Source organism: Trichechus manatus, unplaced genomic scaffold (genome assembly GCF_000243295.1).
Source record: "Trichechus manatus latirostris isolate Lorelei unplaced genomic scaffold, TriManLat1.0 scaffold00040, whole genome shotgun sequence".
Lineage (NCBI taxonomy): Eukaryota > Metazoa > Chordata > Mammalia > Sirenia > Trichechidae > Trichechus > Trichechus manatus.
In genome coordinates this window covers 12,004,008-12,020,493 of record NW_004443976.1, presented here as the reverse complement: position 1 = coordinate 12,020,493, position 16,486 = coordinate 12,004,008, and the positions used below count along the sequence as shown (strand labels likewise).

Genomic DNA, 16,486 nt, shown 5'->3' with positions numbered 1-16,486 from the left:
GCGAGTGTGTTCTTCCTTTCTGGTTTTCTTTTTCTGCTACTGTCGTTTTTATTTTTGTTTATTGTTGTAGTTCAAGAGAGAGTTTACATTTTAAGTTAGTCTCACATACAAAAATTTATACATACATTGTTATGTGACCCTAATTGCTCTCCCTATACTGTGACAGCACACTTCTCTTTTCCACCCCTGATTTCCCATGTCCATTCAACCAGCTCCTGACCCTCTCTGCCTTCTCATTTCACCTCTGGACAGAAGCTGCCCATTTTGTCTCATGTATCAACTTGAGCTAAGAAGAACACTCTTCACAAGTATCATTTTATGTCCCACAGCCCAGTTCAATCTTTGGCAGAACATTTTCTTAATAAATTTTTCTATGCCAATTGACCTAGATGTCCCTTGAAACCATAGTCCCCCGACCTAGCAGTAGTTTTTATTGCTTTCAACTAAAACCCCCAAGGGCTCAGCCACAGACCAAGTCTCCAGGCAGAGGTGGTAATAGCCCTGCCTGTCTGAGGGCCCTGTCTCAGCTTCAGGCCCAGACTCTGCCCAGCAAACTCCTCTAGCTGGCTGGGGGCGGAGAGACTGAGAACACTGTCCCTGGGGCAGAGGTCCCCAGACCAGCCAGCAGTAGCCTTAGCTGCACCTGAAATGTAAATTCTCTCCAGACCCACCGAGCCAGATTACTCTGAGATGGATGGGGCCCAGTGTAACCTGACCCTACGAATGCCAGTAAATTTCCATTAGTCGTTAAACTAGCCAAGCCAGATTTGGCCCACTTCGCTTGTGCAGAAGGGACAGCTGTGACCACTAATTGACTTCAACAGCAAACGCAGCAACAGGTGGAATGAATCAGAAGGAAAATCAGCACCCAGACCCTATTCTGAAGTGAGAGGTCTGACAAGAACCACGTCACCTTCTGTTTCCTGGCCGCCTTCTAGATTTTTCCCTCCCCAGTACGCCTGCGCAGCCATCTTGCTGCACAAATCACATATAAGGCCTGTTTCCCCCGTAGCGTGGAGAGTCGGATTGGAGGAGCTTCCTTCTGGCTTCTTGCTCTGCGCATTGCAATAAAGTTACTTTCTCTTTCTCAAGGACCAGTGTCCAGACAATTGGAAGTCTGAGCGCGCCAGACAAGGACCCACCTTCCTGGGTTTGGTAACATCAGCAATCTGTGTTTTAACAAAACCTCCAAGGTATTCAGATGCCACCTAAAGTTTGTCCTAGAGCTTCAGGGAGGATCTACTTGTAGCAGAAGAAGCAACAGAGAGAAATCAAGAGACCCAGACTCTAGCGCTTTGACTCATTAGCTTGGAATCAAGAGTGCTTTACCTTTCTGAAGCTAGGTTTTTCCAGCTATAATATCGCCACAGAAGTTTGTTGTGAGGATTAAATTTAATAATACTGTTATGGATTGAATTGTGTCCCCCCAAAATTTGTGTTGAAATCCTAACTCCTGTACCTGTAAATATGACCCTGTTTGGAAACAGGGTTTTTCTGTATGTTTTATGTCAATGAGGTCATACTAGTGTAGGGTGAATCCTAAACCTAATCACTTTGGAGTTATAAAAAGACCAGAATAGACTCAGAGAAGGAAGAGGAAGACAGTTGAAGGAGACAGATGCATCTACAAGTCCAGGTACACCATGGATTGCTGGCAACTACTAGAATCTGCAATAGACAAGGAAGGACCTCCCTCTAGAGCCATGCCTTCAATTGGACATGTAGTCTCCTGAATGGTAAGAAAATGCATCTCTGTTCTTTAAAGCCACTTACTTGTGGTATTTGTGTTATAGCAGCACTAGGTCACGAAGACAAACGCTATATCCATTCAGTGCCAAGCATGGTCCCTGGCACAGAGTAGAGGCCCAATGAATGGCAGCCGTCCTCATTAGGACTTTGGGCTCTTAGTAAACAGTTATGTAAACTTGGGCACAGCTCCTACTTTCTCGGCCCCATTTTTTTTCTCTGTAACATGTGGATAACAGTCCTTGCCTCCCAGGCTTGTTTGGAAAATCAAGGTGCCTCTGTGGGCCAGTCACTGCCTCATGCAGTGAGGATTCGGCAGTGACCCAGAGAGACATATTCGCTGCCCTTGAAGTTGCTCATAATTTAACTTTTCAACTCAATCGAACTACAGTAAATTGCTCGTATTTCTACAGTGAAACACACAAACATATACTTGTATACACAGGAATCCTTGGATGGTACAAACAGCTAAGCTCTGGGCCACTAGCTGAAAGGTTAGTGGTTCAAACTCACCCAGAGGTGCCTTGGAAGAAGGCCTGGCAATCTACTTCCAAAAGGTCACAGCCATGAAAACCCTATGGAGAACAGCTCTACTCTACATGGGTTCACCATGGGTCAGAATCGACTCAATGGCCACTGGCTCTATAATGTATAGTGAAACCAAACCAAACTCATTGCCATTGAGTTGATTCCAATTCATGGTGACCCCATGTGTTACAGATTAGAACTGAGCTCCATAGGATTTTCCTGGCTGTAATCTTTACAGAAGCAGATTGCCTTGGCACCAGTGGGTGATTTGAACTGCCAACCTTTCGGTTAGTAAACAAGTGCAAACCATTTGCGTCACCCAGGGACCTTCTTATATGTATACAGACAGACGCACACACACACAAACACATATATCTATATATGTTAAATATGTATGTGTATAGATACATAGATTTGGATTTGAATTTAGATTGAGGTGAATTTTGAAAACTGACTTCTTAAAAATGTGTTGATAGTTCCCCTCTTTCTTGCAAAATGTTTACTTATTTATTTAGAATAAAATAAACATGCATATGGGAAGAAGAGTGTATGGCGAAAATTCTCTCTCTCACAACAGATCCCCAGATACCAAGTCCCCTACCCCAGAGTAAACCAGTGGTACCAGTTTCTTATGTCTCCTTCCAGAAATATAGGCTGTATGTACGTGTGTGGGTGTGTGCTTTGCATCTTAATTTTTTCACTTAACAATACATCCTGGAGCTTGTTCCTTAAATGGCTGAATGATACTCCATTGTATATATTAGGTTTTGTCCAATATTTTTCTACCACAAATAATTCTACCTTGAAAAAATACACTGCTTTAAAGTGTAACCATGATGTGACCCCCAACTCTCCACTCCAGCAGGATTCCCCTACCCACACCTGATTTCTCTTGAGTCCATCTTCCCATTTGTGACCCAGACAGCTGAGTGGCCCATCCAAGACCAGATGGGCCAGAGGCTCGTGGAGACCGGAATCCAGATTTCTCATTTCCCAGCCTAACGCTGGCCAAGGGGCTAATAGCTTTTGGCAGACACAATACACACATGCGCGTGTGCACACACACACACACACACACACACATATATATATACATTTTTTTTTGATGTGAGAATCTACATTTGACTTCCCAAAAGGATCTGAGGTGGCTGCCATTGAGGTATCAAGACTTGTGTTTGCTTTTACCACATTCTCTCCTACTCAGAGGGAGGCCAGATGGTCTGACCCATCACAGCTAAGCCAGAACTGAGTCAAACTGCAGCTCAGGGTCAAGGCTGACACAGGAGCCAAGGGCCAAGGGCCAAGCCAGAACCTATCACATTAGCCGTCAGGCCATGTGCCATGTTGCCAACAGAGCCAAGCCTAAGCTACAGGTCAGAGGGCCAGGCCAAGTAGGGGCTGTCCAATACACCCCCCCCCCCCGGGGAGTAAATATAAATTGTTGTAAGCGCAATGATGGAAACACACAAGGTGGTGTGATTGAGAATAACCTGGGGGGATACAAATGTGGAATAGGGGAAGGTGAGGAAAAAAACCTTTTGGTCTTAGACCAGAATTAGAGGTAACATGAATTTATTATATATTTACATATTCTAGCTTTGTTGGCTAAAAGGTCTAAAAACAGTGACACTCCCGGTAATACTGAGCTTAACTAGTGCTCAGATCTTGGTTTCTAAATACCCTTCTCCATGAAAGGAACCAGAGTTCCTTGAAGAAATGATGGCTGATTGCAGTGCTGGGGCTGAGAAAGTACAAGGTGTGCTAACAAGTAGTGCCAGAGAGAAAGGGCTTGAAAACTGAAGGAGACACTGGAGCCCGATTGAAAAGTCTCCCTCTGGACAAATCAGGCACAACTGAATGAATAATTTCTTGAATAATTTTTTTTCTAAAGATCAGCACAAAGCTGGTTCCTATGACGCAGAGGTTAAAGATGTCCCAAATGTCCAACTTTTCCAAACTGCTGCCCCACTCCATAATCTCTAACATCAACTACTCCTTCTCCCCTTCAGTACTCTCCCTTCCATCTTTGGGTTCCATAATTTGCTGCAATGTCTCACAGAACGCACAAACTGTATCTCAAAGAAATGGCTCACACAGTGGTGGAGGCTGGCAAGTCCCAAATTCATGGGTCAGGCATCAGGCTGGAGGCTTCTCCCAACCCACATGGCTGCAGGGGCAGACGAACCCAAACTGGCAGATCAGACAACAGGCTGCTGGCTCCAAAGGCTGTGGCAGCTGGAGAATCAGATCAGATGATAGGCTGCTGGCTTAAGGGGCTGAGGAACCTGGCAAATTCCAGAACTGGCAGGTCAGATGGTAGGCTACTGGTTCATGCTCCAAGAACCAAAGGTCAGAGGATCACAAAGCAGATGCGGAATCCAGAGTGAGAGAGAGAACTTCCCCAGAGCAGTCATATACATCTGATGCAGACCACACCTTCCAAGAAACTGCCCCTACTTGAGAAGCCTGTGACTGGGGTAAGGGTAGTGATCTGAGTCATACCCTCCAGTAAAGTGGTGACTCAAGATACATCCCTAATCCTGCCTCATTAATACAACCGCAAGCTAGGGTTCACAACACATCACAAAACATAGGATAATTACATCAGATCACAAAATGGAGGAAGAAAACAAAAACCATTGCCGCCGAGTTGATTCTGACTCATAGCGACCCTATCAGACAGAGTAGAACTGCCCCATAGGGTTTCCAAGGAGTGACTGGTGGATTCGAACTTCCTAACTTTTGGTTAGCAGCTGAGCTCTTAACCACTGTGCCACCAGGACTCTCAAAATGGAGGACAACCATACAATTCTGGGAATCATGGCTGTCATGGATCGAACTGTGTCCCCCCAAAAATGTGTGTAACAGTTTGGCTAGGCCATGATTCCCAGAATTGTGTGGTTGTCCTCCATTTTGTGATTGTAATTTTATGTTAAAGAGGATTAGAGTGGAATTGTAACACCACACTTACTCAGGTCACATCCTTGATCCAATGTAAAAGGAGTTTCCCTGGCATGTGGCCTGCACCACCTTTCATCTCTTGTAAGAGATAAAAGGAAAGGGAAGCAAGCAGAGAGACAGGGGGATCTCATACCATCAAGAAAGCAGTGCAGGGAGCAGAGCGCATCCTTTGGACCGGGGTCCCTGCGCAGAGAAGCTCCTAGTCAGGGGGAACACTGAAGAGAAGAAGGCCAACAGAGGGAGAAAGCCTTCCCCTGGTGCTGACACCCTGAATTTGGACTTTTAGCCGACTTTACTGTGAAGAAATAAATTTCTCTTTGTTAAAACCATCCACTTGTGGTATTTCTGTTATAGCAGCACTAGATAACTAAGACAATGGCCTAGCCAAGTTGACACATAACCCCAACCATCACAGGTTCCATACACCTTATTTGCATAGTCTCACTCAATCACTGTGTGTAAGTCAAAAACACTATGGCTAAAAGGGCCACATAAGTAATTCATTGCACTGCAACAACTTAAGCAATAAAATGGATAATGACTTAATAGATTATGATACATTAAATAAATATAATAATACATGAGTAATGAGTACATAGTTGTAATAAAAATAAAAATAAGAAAGAAGGAAGGAAGGCAAGCTCATTCTTATAGTAGGATGTAATTAATACATAGAGAGGTAGAAAATTAGTGTTCTGAAGCCAACATTGTAATAATTCATTCAGGTAAAAATCATTAATAGATACGAAAGCTTTTGGATGAAAGTTTGCTGGGAAACAGGATTTTATAGAGTCTCACAATATCTTTCCACAAAGATAAAAAAGGTAACTCTACAGTAGAGAAGCCTGGCAACATGACCTTAACTAAGAGGTCAAAGTTAACATCACCAATAATGGGATGAATTGACATCATGTGGCTCCTGATGCAACGTACTGAGAAAAACACAACATCATTTCTATGATATTCCTGCCAAAAGTGCATAATCGGAATTTAATCCTGAGAAAAAAATTAGGCCCAAATTTAGGGTCATTGTAAAAAATAACAGGCCTACAGAACGCAGAAGGGGACAAGGAAGCTGGTGATAGCGAACCCAAGGTTGAGTAAGGATATTGTTGATGTGTTGTGAGATTGTTAACCATTGTCATAGGGCAACATTTGTAGTAACTGTTAAATGAGAAACTATTTTGTTCTGTAAGCCTTCATCTTAAGTGAGAATAACAGCACAATTAGAAGAGTGTAGTCAATGTCACTGAACTGTGCATGTAGACATTTTTGAAATGGTGTATCTTTGGCTATGTGTATTTTCACCCAAAAAAAAGGCAGAGAAGTTAGAAGGTTGATATGTTGTGGGGTTGTTAACCAATGTCATAAAACAACGTGTGTACTACTGTTTCATGAGAAACTATTTGTTCTGTAAGCCTTCACCTGAAGTACAATAAAAAAATAAAAATTAAAAAAAAACAACTGGCCTATACTCAAAAATCTCAATGTCGTGAAAGAAAAAGTACTGTTCTGGATTGTTGTTCTATTTTGTTGTTGTTGTAAGTTGCCATCAAGTCGCCCCAACTCATGGCAAACCCATGCACAAAGGGATCGGACCATTGTGATCCATAGCGTTTTCACTGGCTGATTTTTTGGAAGTAGTTCACCAGGCCTTTCTTCCTAGCCTATCTTACTCTGGAAGCTCCGCAGAATCCCGTTCAGCATCATAGCAACCACTGACAGGTGGTGGCTGTGCATGAGACGCATCAGCTGAGGAATCAAACCCTCGTCTCCAGCATGAGAGGTGAGAATTCTACCACAGAACCACCACTGCCCCCGTTCTAGAGTAGAAGAGCCTAAAAACATGTAAAGACTAAATACAACATGCGAGCTGAAAAAACAATTGATATAAAGGACGTTTTTGAGACAACTGGGGAAATTTAAACATAGACGGTACACTAGGTAATGGTATTATATAGATGTTAAATATCCAGAATTGGATAACTGTATTGTAGTGAAGTAAGAGAAAATCCTTGTTCTTAGGAGATGAAGTATTTAAGGGTAAAGGGCCATGATGTCTGGTTTGTCCGAGACTGTCCCAGTTTGGGAGTCCCTGGGTGATGCAAACGGTTAATGCCTTCGCTGCTAACTGAAAGGATGGCATTTTGAGTCCGTCCAGAATCACGTTGGAAGAAAAGCCTGTCAATCTACTTCCAAAAAAATCAGCCATTGAAAACCCTAAGGAGCACAGTTCTACTCCGACACACGAGTCTCCATGAGTCAGACTTGACTCGATGGCAACTGGTTACTGGTCCCTGTTTTAGCCTGGGAAGTCCTTGGATCCTCCTCAGTTCCAGGCAAACTGGGACTGTTGGGCACCCTAGCTCTGGTTTCCATCCCCTCCCCAGCTGCTACTGCCATTCAATATTCATTAGCCACTGCCTACCCAGAGAGGTTAAAAGAAAAAAAGCAGTTGTCGTTGAGTTGGCCCCGATTCAAGGACACCTTGACTCCTGTGTCAGAGTAGAACTGCGCTCCATAGAGTTTTCAGTGGCTGGTATTTTGGAAGTAGAAAGCTAGACTTTTCTTTGGAGGTGCTTCTGGTGGACTGGAACCTACGACTTTTCAGTTAGCAGCCGAGCATATTAACTGTTTGTACCACCACCTTGCTGGGCAGTGGAGATATAATGTGAGAGCACACATACTCCCTACCTTGCTGACTCCATGAAATTCCGTATTTACATTTAAGGAATATTAATCATAACTGAGCCTTTGAAGGAGCCCTGGTGGCACAGTGGTTAAGAGCTCAGGCTGCTAACCAAAAGGTCGGCAGTTCGATTCCACCAGCTGCTGCTTGGAAACTCTATGGGGCAGTTCCACTCTGTCCTATAGGGTTGCTATGAGTTGGAATTGACTCCATGGCAATGGGTTTGGTTTTTTTTTTTTTTTTTTTTGGTGGGGTGGCTTTGAAAAAACAACACTGGAAACAAACAAACAAACAAAATCTTATTTCCTCTCATTATTATGGTAGAACATCTGAGAAGAAAAGTGTAAAAAGGCAGGAAAAAAATCTCATGGGCATATTTCCTTTCAGTATTTTTCCTACGCATTTCCCAAGTCACTTCCGATCACTGTCCAAAAAAATGCAAGTTAATTTTAATTTTGGCCACAAACCAAGAACAAAAAGGTTAAGGGTATTGAATTAATTTTTCAAGCCAGTTTTAAGGGATTTGAGGATGAGCTGCTGTCCCAAGGGCCTCCTCTCTGGCTTTTTCCAACAGCAGGTGTGATCACAGGCCTGAGTGAGGCGAGGCAGCTAATGACTTTCCATCTCCTCACCAAGGCTTCCTGCTTTACAATTCTTTTCTTTTAACAAATAAAAATGCTGCATTCACCTGATAACAAATCAAACAGAACAAAGGAGAGCACGAGGAAGAACAATAGCCCTTCACCCCTTCCCGTCCTATCCCACCTCACCCTTCTCCCGTGACCTAGAGGCAACCATATTTAACTGGGTCTGTTTTTAGTTTTTCTGAAAGTTCCTTCTAAAATCCTAGTGAAAATGCTCATACGTCTATTTCTTTCTTTCTTTTTTTATTGTTGTGCTTCAAGTGAAAGTCTACAATTCAAGTTAGTCTCTCATACAAAAATTTATACACACATTGTTATGTGACCCTAGTTGCTCTCCCTATACTGTGATAGCACACTCCTCCTTTCCACACCGATTTCCCGTGTCCATTCAACCAGCTCCTCACCCTCTCTGCCTTCTCATCTCATCTCTGGACAGGAGCTGCCCATTTAGTCTCATGTATCTACTTGAGCTAAGAAGCACACTCTATCATTTTATGTCCCCATTGTCCAGTCTAATCTTTGTCTGAAGAGTTGACCTCGGGAATGGTTTTAGTTTTGGGCTAACAGAGAGTCTGGGGGTCATGTCTTCCAGGGTCCCTCCAGTCTCAATCAAACCATTAAGTCTGGTCTTCTTACTAGAATTTGAGTTCTGCACCCCTCTTTTCTCCTGCTCCGTCAGGGACACTCTGTTGTGTTCCCTGTCAGGGTGATCATCTAGTTCTTCTGGTCCGTCTATTTCTTTATAAATGAACTTCAGTTAACACTGATTTTTCAATATAAAACATGAGGTATTTGGCCCACTTACATTCCCTCTTACTCTCCTTCTCTCAAAAATATCATTTTTGTCCTTATATTAACTATTTTGGTCATATAATTAAGCCCTTATTGTTCCATTCACTTTAGTCACTGTCTCTTGCCGCTCTTCACCTTCTAACTCCTTTTTCTCTTCCAACTTCCATATGCAAACTTTTCTCAGCCTCACTTTTTTTATAAAATCAAGATTGTGAGTATGTACAGTCTTTCCTGAAACCACAATGAAGTCTTCTGGATTTGCCTACAGGCTGCTTCTAAATAAATAAACAGTATTTACATTTTTATGGCCACGTGAATATTGGTCAAGATTAGGCCAAATGGAGAGCTGTGGTTATGCTTTCTTCTCCATGCACTCAATCCCACAATCCACCTGTCACTCCAAGGAGAATGTTTCAGGCATTAAGGTCATTAATTGATGCTGTATCAATTAAATACAATCATGATATAGCTTATTTTTCACGTAAGTCATGAAGTTCTTCTTCAGTTTTATAATATTCGTAGAGATTCTAGTTGCTTTTCTTTTCTTCTTTTTTTTTGTAAATTAACTATATTATATCTTTACTTTTTTTCCCCAAATTATCAATTGTACCGTTTATTTAAATCAAGCCCCGGTTTTCCTTCTCCTTTAGTTGCTGTTGTCATGTTGCATCGAGTAGGCTCCGACTCATAGCAACTCTATGTACAACCAAACAAAACACTGCCCAGTTCTGTGCCATCCTCACAATCGTTGTTATGCTTAAGCCCATTGTTGCAGCCACCGTGTCAAACCATCTCACTGAGGATCTTCCTCTTTTTTGCTGACCCGACACTTCATCCAGCATGATATCCTTCTCCAGGGACTAATCCTTCCTTCTTAACTCCATCCACATCATTAAGGTCGACTCTACTTTGAGGAGGCAGCTCTTCCCCAGTCGTCTTTCGAGTGCCTTCCAATCTGAGGGGCTTATCTTCTGGCACAATACCAATGTTCCACTGCTATTTATAAGGTTTTTACTGGCTAAATCTTTTCAGAAGTAGACTGCTGGGTCCTTCTTCCTAGTCCGTCTTAGTCTGGAAGCTCAGCTGAAACCTGTCTGCCATGGGTGACCCTACTGTTATTTGAATACCAGTGGCAAAAGCTTCCAGCACCACAGCAACACACAGAATGGTTATTCCTAGGACTGCAACACACAGAATGGTTATTCCTAGGACTGCTCTACAGCTGTTATGTGACATTCCCATTCACTGACCTGAGTTAGAGCCACTGCTCTGGAATATTATTTGTCTTCTTTTTTGGTTTATTCCACATTTTCTGGAGTATCTCCTCAATTTTCTAAGAAAGGGTGTGTGGAGAACAGCTTTGCATGTCTGAATAGGTCTTTATCCTGTCTTCATACTTGTGGGACCATTTGTCTGGAAATACAATTCTAGGTAGAACTTCTTTTCCCTGAAAACTGTGTAAGCATTCCTCCATTCAGTCTTCTAGCAACCAGTGTTACTGAAGAAAAGTTTGTAGTCATTTTGATTCATGCTCTTTTGGAGATGAATTGTTTTGTTTTTCTTTTCAAAGCTTTTAGGATCTTCTCTTTATTCTCGATGTCCTGATATTTCATGAAGTGTCTAGGTATGAATGATTTTTTATTCATTATCTTGGGCACACAACAAACCCCTTCAGAATGAAGATACACCTTCCAGTTCTGGGAATTATCTTCTATCCTTTTTAAGATAGTTTCCTTTCCTTATTTTATTCATTCTCATTTTCTGGGACTCCTAGTAACCACATAGTCCTTCTGGATTTTCCTCCTGTGCTGCTTATCTTTTCTTCCTGACCTCCATCTTTTCATCTTTTTGTGCTATATTTTTAAAGATTCTTTTCTCAACTCTATTTTTTAATCCTTCAATAGAACATTTTATTTTGGCAACCACATTTTCAGTCTCTGAGGAATATTTCTTATTTTCTGATTATTCCTTTTCATAGAGCATCCGGTTCTTATTTTATGAATGCTTTGCCTTCTTAAATTTCTCTAAATATATTTGTAGTTCTCTTTGTGCCCTGAATTGTGTCTGTCTCCTCCAATGTCAGTTTTTCTAGTGGTTTATCTTGGTCTTTTGTATGCTGCTGGTTCTGCCCATATGCATGGTAATTGTGATGGTTAAGGTTGTGTATCAACTTGGCTGGGCCATGATTCTCAGTGGTTTGGCAGTTATGATATAGTTTGGCAGCTATGTAAATGATATAATCACCTCCATAATGAGATCTGATATAATGTAATCACCTCCATGATGAGATCTGCTATGAGCAGGCAATCGGTTGAAAGGGAATTTCTTTGGAGGTTTGGCCTGCATCCAATATACGTGGACTTTCTGGCCAAGCTCGATAGCTTTTGCTCACTCTGGATCCTGCAGCTGGCTCCTTTCATCTGACCTCTAGTTCTTGGGACTTCAGCCTGAAGCTTACCTGCTGATCTTGGGATTCGTCAGCCTCCACAGCCTGTGAGCCAGAGGCCTGCTGTCTGACCTGCAGATCTTGGGTTCACCAGCCCCTGCAGCTATGTGAGTCAAGAGAAGCCTCCAGCCTGACCCATGGACTTGGGACACTCCAGCATCTACAGCCATGTGAGCTATTTCCTTAATATAAATCTCTCTCTCTATATATATTTATACACTTCATTGGTTTTGCTTCTGTAGAGAACCCAGCCTAAGATAGTAATCATTGGTAATATTAAATAAAGAACTACTGAGGTGTCCTGGATTTCCTTTGCTGGTGTGTAAATTGTACTGTTTTTCTTCTAGGTTTCTCTCTCAGTGGAAAATTCTACCTACAAACTCTTTGTGGATCAGGACGGGGCATGCCAACTGAAAGGCTTCAATTTGGGTGGAGGAGAACTGATGGTAAACTGTCAGACTGTGGGCTACACCAAATGCAAAAATAAAGAACATTTATTTAGAACTATCAACAACAACCGACATTTATACTAGAAACCTGGGCTTCCCTCAGACAGTTGGTCCAATTTCTTTGAAGACAAGATGTCTGATGCTTTGTCTGAGGTTAAATGCCTGCTGGGCAAGGAAGGGATGTGGGATCACCAGTTGGTGCTGTTGTCCCATCTTGTAGACCTTCATTCTACTCCTAAGTCTCAGTTCTACTTCTCCCACTTAGCCTGCTGACCAAGGAAATTGCCTCTTCTTAGCAGCCCCGCTTGGGATATTCCAGGCTTGGTTGAGACACCCAATCCTATCTTTACTCTTTTATTTCTTATTGTATTTGATACCTTTATTTCAATGGGATCTGAGGAGGGATTAGTGACAAAGGAGCCTACCTGGTCCTGAATCAGATATCCTGTTTTATTTTCTAATTCTTCCACACATCCAATGCCCAGATTGAAAGGGGCACATGGTAATGGCTCATTCATCAAGCTCAGTGGAAGTCTAAGGACTATTTACTGAATATCAGGGTCATGTCTCAAACACAGGAGCTTGTGTGTTTATCTCTGGCCTCTAGGGTCTTGGCCTCAGAGCTGAAGAGAGAGCTGGTAAACTGAGGAAGGAGGCTGTCTTAGTTATCTAGGGCTGCTATAACAGAAGTACCACAAGTGGATGGTTTCAACAAACAGGTTTATTCTTTCACTTCCTAGTAGGCTAGAAGTCCAAATTCAGGGTGTCAGCTCCAGGGGAAGGCTTTCTCTCTCTCTTGTCTCTGGAGGAAGGTCTTTGTCATCAATCTTCCCCTGGACTGGGAGCTTCTCCACGCAGGAACCCCAGGTCCAAAGGACGCACTCTGCTCCTGGTGCTGCTTTCTTGGTGGTATGAGGTCCCCCTGTTTCTCTGCTTGTTTCTCTCTTTTATATCTCAAAAGGGATTTACTCGAGATACAATCTAATTTTGTAGATTGAGCCCTGCCTCATTAAATAACTGCCTCTAATCCTGCCTCATTAACATCAAAGAGGTAGGATTTACAACACATACGAAAATCACATCTGATGACAAAAAGGTGGACAATTACACAATGCTGGGGATCACAGCCTAGCCAAGGTGACACACATTTTGGGGGGACACAATTCAATCCATAACAAAGGCTGAGTTCCATCAAGAAAGAAAAGCATTGCCCTTGTGTGGGTCAGGCTTTTCCAGCTGGGGAGTTGTCTGGTCACCTGAAGGAAAAGAGTTTATGGCAGGATAGACACTCATGGTTGAAAAATCAAGACCTTTTGCAGTCCCAGTCCTCATGGGAAGCCAGAGTCAGCATCCCTCAGGGTTGTACACAAGCTCTCCTCTGCTTTTCTTCAGTTCTTTACTAGGCTCAGACAATAGTCTCTGGTACCAGCTTGCATCTCACTCTTCTTCCTTTGCTTTCTTCTAATTCTTTTCCAATAACCTCTGTAAATCTTACCACCCCATCATCTCTTTCTTCATTTCATTTATATGCACCCAGATAGCGCTAACCATAGCTGGTAAGCACAGAATCATGCTAGGGAAACGCTTGTATCAAGGGAAAAGTCAAAGTCACAAGCTAGAAGTAAAATAACATTTAAGTCAGTACCATTAAGCTATATATCCTGAAGATGACCAGAACTTCTCCTGGGTTTTCCACCAAAGTCTCTTGTGCTTCTTTCTCCTCCATGTATTAAATATCAACCAGTAGAATTCCAAATAAAGTATTCATCCATTCATTATCTATTTGTTCAAGAAATATGTATTAACTGCTTTTAAATTGAAAAAAAAAAAAAAAAGTATTGAATACTCCCTGCTTGCCAGACATAGAGCTAGGCACTGAGCATAAACAGAGGCAAAGAAAACATATGTGGTCCCTGTCCTCTTGGAGCTTTCAGTTTACTGAGCATCTAATAGGTTGAAAGCACTGCTACGGATTGAGAACTGAAACCATCTACCCTCACACAGCTTACTGTCTACTTTTCCACTACTATTCCACTGTCTCATTGGCATAACTCTTGCCCATGAAGATGAACACTGAAATTAACTATTGCTTATGCCAGGCACTTCCTAAAGATCCATCAGCTCTTCAATAGAAAGCATCAGCTGACAGTCTGCACCCTGTCTTAGTTACCTAGTGCTGCCATAACAAATATACCACAACTGGGTAGCTTTAAAGAGTAGAAATTTATTTTCTCACAGTTCTGGAGGCTACAAGTCCGAATTCAAACCGTGGTTCTAGGGGGCAGTCTTTCCTTGCTGGTAGCCCTGGGAGTCCCTTGGTGGTCCTTGACTTGTAGACTATTCTCACATAGTGTCTATCTCCCCTCTGTGTCTATTCTGTTCTTTTTATAAGATATCACTCAGAAGTGAATAGGTTTAGGACCCACCCTATCTGGTATGACCTCATTAACTTAACACAAGAAAACCCCTAATTAACATTTCAACACATATTTTGGGGGGACATAATTCAATCCATAAGGCACCCTAAAACTGTTTGAACCCCTCGCTCAAAATTCTCACTTTATTGTGTTCATCTTAAACTATTCTACCATGACCGTTACCCAGTCCTAATCACCCCCTGCCCTTGCCCCAGCATTGAAAGACCCACCTTAAACTAGACTTCAAACTCTCGGTAAATATCATGGCCTCACCCTTCTCCCTATGAGACATTATCAGATTCCATCAGGGGTGAGCAATAAACTCAGCTTTGTCTTATCAACAGGCTATTCTAGTGATATTTGGGGACTCAGCATTTGACAAGGTGCTGGGGATATGATGAGTAATGTTCTCCTAGCGTTTCCATTCTAGAGACAGACAACGAGGCACATAAACCAGGAAATACATAATATTTTACAACGTAGTTAGGGAGACAAACAATACACAAATAGCCAAATATATCATTACAGATTGTGATAATTAAGAAAGAAATAAAGGGTACCAGGATAGAGAATGAGGGGTCTTTTCTACTTAACAAAGAGGACCTAAAACACTCTCTCTGAAGTGACTTAAGCTGGAGGTGACGGTGGTTAGAGCGTCCCAAGTAAGGGGAATACAGGTATCAAGACCCTGAAGGGAGAAAGTAGTTCAGCAGATTCCAGAAACAGGAAGTCAGCAACAGCAGAGCGGAGAGAGAGTGAGGAGAGGACAGGACTGAGCACAGGGTCACAGGTAAGAGGCTCTCAACCTGCTTTCCTTATTCAGTACCATTGCTTTACCCTTTTGTTTAATTATTACTCTTGGAACAGAATTATCTTCTAATAGTTTTCACTGCAAACGTGCAGAAGTGAACGTTACACGTTAAATGAACTTCTGAGGGTCTTAACTGTTTACAAAACTATGTTTATGGCAAAAAAAAAAACAAGGGTCCAGCTCTTACCAGTTTCATTTATGGACCACTTGAGCTCCCTTGCACCCTATTACTAGCTGAAGTGGCCCCAGTGTTTCCAGAGAAGTGCATTCTGGGAATACACTGCCTGAGGATACCGTGGGAGTCTAACCCGCAGGCTGCGCTCTAGCTCAGGGCACTGAAGTTTAAATCAAGAACTCATTGGTTTGTGGAAAAAGATGAAAACACATGACCCACATGCTCTTTTCTAGTTACTTCCAGGAAAGTTTTCTTCTTGAGATGCAGCTGATGAAATGCAAATGTTTCCAAAGCTGACCAAGAAGATGATGCCTTGGCCCCAACCATGTTGATGGAGCCACAACACAGTGGTGGGTTAGTTTGGCCTGGACGCTAAATAAACTACCCGGCTTGGGGAGGGCAAATCTGCAGCAGAAGACGGCTCTCCCAGCCCAGCGCGCTGCAGCCTGGCCTGGGTCGAGTTCATGCTCATTTCTGCTCTCCTCCCTCCCTTCTGCATGAACTCCCATCGGATGTGCACACTCCCATCTCTCTGGGTTCACACTCACACAAACATCCGCCCCTTTTGTACACGCCCGCCCCTGTTGTATACGCCCGGGCAGCTGGGGGCCTCTTCCCCGGGTCTAGCTGTTTTATGCTCTCAAGCTTGGAGCACGCCCTCCTCCCAGGCCCCGAGTTCATCTCACACTCGGTGTCCGGCTTCCTGTCCTCGGCCCTCTCCCGCCCAGATTCCCTGGCCCCTCCCTCTCCCAGCTGGACCGCCCGCCCTCCCCGATCCCTCGGGTCCCGGGATGGGGGGGCGGTGAGGCAGGCACAGCCCCCCGCCCC

At 43.0% G+C, this 16,486-nt stretch overlaps 1 protein-coding gene across 1 annotated transcript in view; it reads left to right on the top strand.

Annotated features, from left to right (window-relative positions):
* The window catches only part of TNFSF12 (TNF superfamily member 12), a 25,493-nt gene that overhangs the window by 1,082 nt on the left and 7,925 nt on the right, over nucleotides 1–16,486 (top strand). The window contains exon 2 of the mRNA XM_023730991.1: nucleotides 16,304–16,460. Within this exon, the coding sequence (XP_023586759.1) occupies nucleotides 16,304–16,460 (157 nt within the window). The remainder of the gene's footprint in view (nucleotides 1–16,303; nucleotides 16,461–16,486) is intronic.